At 38.6% G+C, this 4,108-nt stretch overlaps 1 protein-coding gene across 2 annotated transcripts in view; it reads right to left on the bottom strand.

The window, feature by feature from the left end:
• Window positions 1-1,349: 1,349 nt before the first annotated feature.
• The window catches only part of LOC102227279 (radixin), a 48,334-nt gene continuing 45,575 nt past the window's right edge, over window positions 1,350-4,108 (bottom strand). For both annotated transcript variants that reach the window (XM_005806234.3, XM_023337220.1), the window contains exon 15: window positions 1,350-2,302. In XM_005806234.3, coding sequence (XP_005806291.1) covers window positions 2,138-2,302 — 165 coding nt within the window. In that variant the 3' untranslated portion in view covers window positions 1,350-2,137. The remainder of the gene's footprint in view (window positions 2,303-4,108) is intronic.

Below are 4,108 nucleotides of genomic sequence, written 5' to 3'. Positions count from 1 at the left end.
CCGCAGAGTTGGTGCAAGTTGCACACAGAGCCGTTTTATTCTCCCTCCTCATCGTGGTTACCTTAAGCGCCGCCAAGTCAGGGCAGAGCAGGTCTAAACTCGAACGGCTAAATCAAGGTTTTTGAGAAGGTGCGATTATCAAATGAGTGTGACGGGTTTCAAAAAAATGTCATTAGCACAACCTGGAACCTCTTGAAAACATAATCCTCCAACACTCCTGCAAAGTCGAGCCCCTAACAGGCCACGTCACCGACTGAACAAAGGTGCTAGCAAAGCGTCAAAAGCTGCTACATGTGTCCTCGGATTAGCATTAGAGATGCCTTCAAGCTTGTACGTTTTTATTACTTTTGTCCATTTCAAGCCACTTCAGGGACCATTGAGGGGTACCAACAATTGTTTCTACGTGTGTATCCCCAACTATCCTGCTCAACTATAAAAATATGTCTTGTAAAATGTGCTTCAATGCTGGATCCTGAGGCTCCAAAGGGTTTTTCTGTGCCGACGGGTCGGTCATAATTATGATCAATGACGTTGGATAAAAATGGCTGTTTTACGGATTATACAAAAGCAAAAATAATAATAATTAAATAAATGTTACATTAAATTAGCAAATGTTGCAATTGTAAAATTTCTGCAGCTCCCCGCAAAAAATGACTGGTTTTTAAAAAAAAAAAAGAAAAGTCAACTTTTTCTGAAGTTTTAGTGCTGAAGGTTGGTTCATTTCACTTGCATAGTGGTTGTATTTGTTTTTGTCTTTGAAAAAAAATTATTTCACTCCAAATAAGATAATTAATATGAGAGTTTTGATATGAACATGAAATCAGCCGACTGTCCTTCATGTGACTTAACCGAGAACAATAAAGGCCTGATAACATTTCAATACGTTCATGACCTTTTCACATTGCTGAGACTTTAAACCATTCTTAATTAATATTATTATTCTGGGCTTTTTTTTTTTTTTATTAACACAATTTAACCAAATCTACATTAAAAAAAGAAAGAAAAGAAAAGTGAATTAAGTTCGAAGAAACGGATTCGGAAGATTTCTTTGCTGCCACTGGCAATATCAAATGTCTAAAATCATACGTAACCAATAAATATTTTCTCACTTTATTAAAAAAAAAAAAAAATTACAATGCACTATATCTGTCATATTTGACCAATATGCAAATTAATAATAGATAACATAAAAGACAAACTGGCTTAAAGCAGCTATTCCAGGCTTATTTCTTTGAGTTTTCATCAATACTGTGCACCAGAGCCATGTCATGCTTTGACTCTCCCCAAAACAAACAAAAACAAAAATCAGCTCCATGAACTTCTGTTGAGGACCATACTCTTGCTGCATATTTGGAAATATAAAGTCATTCTTTATTATTATGGGGCAAAATACATATTTGAACAAAAGTCTCACTGGACAGAGAGAAATGAAAAACGAGCAGATCCGGTTTGCATGTCGGTGACCTTTGCAAACTCTGATTTCATAAATACGTTAACGTGACGACCACAGATAAAGAGCCTGGAATCTCAAATCGGAAAAGAAACGGTCAAAATAAGGCAATAAAAAAAAGAAAAGAAATCAGAGTTATGTTAAAGATGAAAGAAGTAAAAGTACATTATTAAAGCGTACCACCGTCGTCAGCGAGCTACAGCTACAAATGGCCTTTTTCTTTTTTTAGTTGACTTAGTAAAGCACATCCATTCTCAGTCCAGTCTCAAGTTTTATCAGGGCGGAGTCCAGTAATTGTTTAAGTTACGGCACATGCGAGCGTTAAAATAACCAGCGATGTGCAAGAGGGGGACATCTGCCGATTGACATTTTTTGTTGTTTTTTTCCTCAGCTGAATTTTTTTTAAAAAAGGTGCTTTGTTAGGCTGAGGGCGGAGCCTCTCGTAGCATACAGGAGTGCAACGGGCCAGCTGCTTGCAGGCAGAGCTTTAAAGAGGCTGAACTCGCAAAAAAGCCTCGCAGCTGCAGCTGCAGCCGCTGCTGCTGCTTTTCCTCCTGGGCCGAAACAAGCAGAGAAGAAAAAGAAAAACGAAAAGATCCCGGAGTGGCAAGAGCAGGCTTTTGGGCTGTGAAACAAGTAAAGTGAGGCGTTGCCATGGCAATGAGACCGACCGACCGTCGCGTGCGTTCACATGGACTCGAACTCGTCGATGCGCTGCTTGGTGTTGCCCTGGCGGATCTGGCGCAGCGTCTTGTACTTGTCTCTCCCCGCCCGGACGTTCTCGGCGTGCAGCATGTCGTTCTGGGTTTTCTTGGTGTCGTCCCGGGCCTCCGCCAACTCCGAGCTCAGAGCCTGGAGGGAGGGAGGGACACGCCGTCTCACAATCCATCACAGACAATGAACCGGCCGATTTCAAGCTCGCAGAAATAAACTAAAAACAGACACACAGACTGCATCACCGACGAATGGCGTTGCTTCAAATTAAATGAAGCTTTAACATTTTTTTTGAGATGTGATTCGATTGGTGAATGCAAGTTGGACCAGACTGCACCAACTACAACACTCTTCAGAGTGGAAGGTTTTGTTGCATGAAGACTTTTGTTTTTTTTCTTGTATCAGCAAAGTTTTTAAAAATTAAGTCAGGGGAAGCACAACACGTGCAAGGTGTAAATTTAACAAAAATAAAAAAACCTTTTTCCAACCTTTAAATCAGTCTTTTATGTTTTGCCTCATTCAAATTTTTTTCAGACTAGAAAGAGAATAATGTCTAAGCCGACTCTACATCCTCATTCTCTGCAGTCTTTTGAATTCACTCCAAATCTGTTTTTCCATCTAGTGATAAAAATAAAAACCACCAAATCTTACATAATTTCATTATGATATTTTGTGGTGCTGTTGTGATAATAAGAATTATGTTTAAAATTGTGTTGCATGTTTTTTAGCTAACTGTATAACTGTGACTCAGCATTAATAGTGAAAAACAAACATTATCCTTGAAAAACATTTAAATTTACAAAAGACTTCTTCTGCATTTTAGTGATATAAACCACAATCAGTGATTGCATCCAATCACATTTTAAAATTGACTGATTCTTTTTTTATGCACATTCATTTCCGATGCTGCGGTCAGTTCGTTTTGTTCGTCTACACTCTACGGACCACATTCATCTTTGACGGCACGTTTTAAAAAAAAAAAAAGAAGAAAGAAAAATGTAAAATGATACCTGCCTAATGTTAACCACATGGCTGATTTAAGACCATCATTTCTACACAGGTTCTTTGAAAAGTAGCAGAAAAGCAAAACAAAAGCAAATTGGCAGGTTGGAAAAACGGGAACTTTGAAAGCAGAAGTGGGGAATCACGTATTTTCCCAGCCAGATTAAGCAACAGCAACAACCAGAGATTGATAACAGGAACAAAAGGAGGATTCTGGTAAAAGCACTGAAATCTGCTAAATTAGCTGCGTTTGTGTCCAATTGTCAAGCGAATTTTGAGCAAACATTTAAAATGTCGCAAAAATAGAACAAAAGCGAAATTGGCACGTTTAGGAGGGTTAGGGCTACGCAATATTAGGGTTATGCAATATTAGGGTTATGCAATATTAGGGTTATGCAATATTAGGGCTATGCAATATTAGGGTTATGAATATTGTGTGGTGATGCATGCCTGCATAATTACAACCAGCTTTGAGGAACTGACAGCAGTGCCATTATTGCTGTGCCCCAACTAAACAATGTGGAATATCTTTTTTCCTAGAAGGAATCGTCCTGGAGCTTTCCTTTCCCCAGGCTGATTTCTTGTGCGTTTTCCCAACTGTGGAATCCAAAACATGGTAATTAACCTGCACAAACAGCTTACTAAGCGTTTTTGGTCACAAGACATAAGAAACAAGACAAAAACTAAACTAGAAGTAACTTTTCGGCAAAATGTAGGAGCTTGTTTTAAGTGAATAATTCCTTAATATTGTTTTTAAAAAAACTTCTCATTCCAGGGGCAGATTATTTCAGTTGTAATGAGACATTTTTAAGTGAAATAATCTGCCACGGAAACTGGTGTTCCTCCATCAATATTGAGGAATTATTGACCTGAAAGAAGCTCCTATGTCTTGCTAAAAAGGTTCCTGCATATCAGAGGTGGGCGTGTGGTGATGTCGCACTA

The sequence above is a fragment of the Xiphophorus maculatus genome, chromosome 7 (assembly GCF_002775205.1).
Source record: "Xiphophorus maculatus strain JP 163 A chromosome 7, X_maculatus-5.0-male, whole genome shotgun sequence".
NCBI classification, from domain to species: domain Eukaryota; kingdom Metazoa; phylum Chordata; class Actinopteri; order Cyprinodontiformes; family Poeciliidae; genus Xiphophorus; species Xiphophorus maculatus.
Note: the sequence above shows the minus strand (reverse complement) of the source record. Positions and strands in the feature narration are given on the sequence as shown.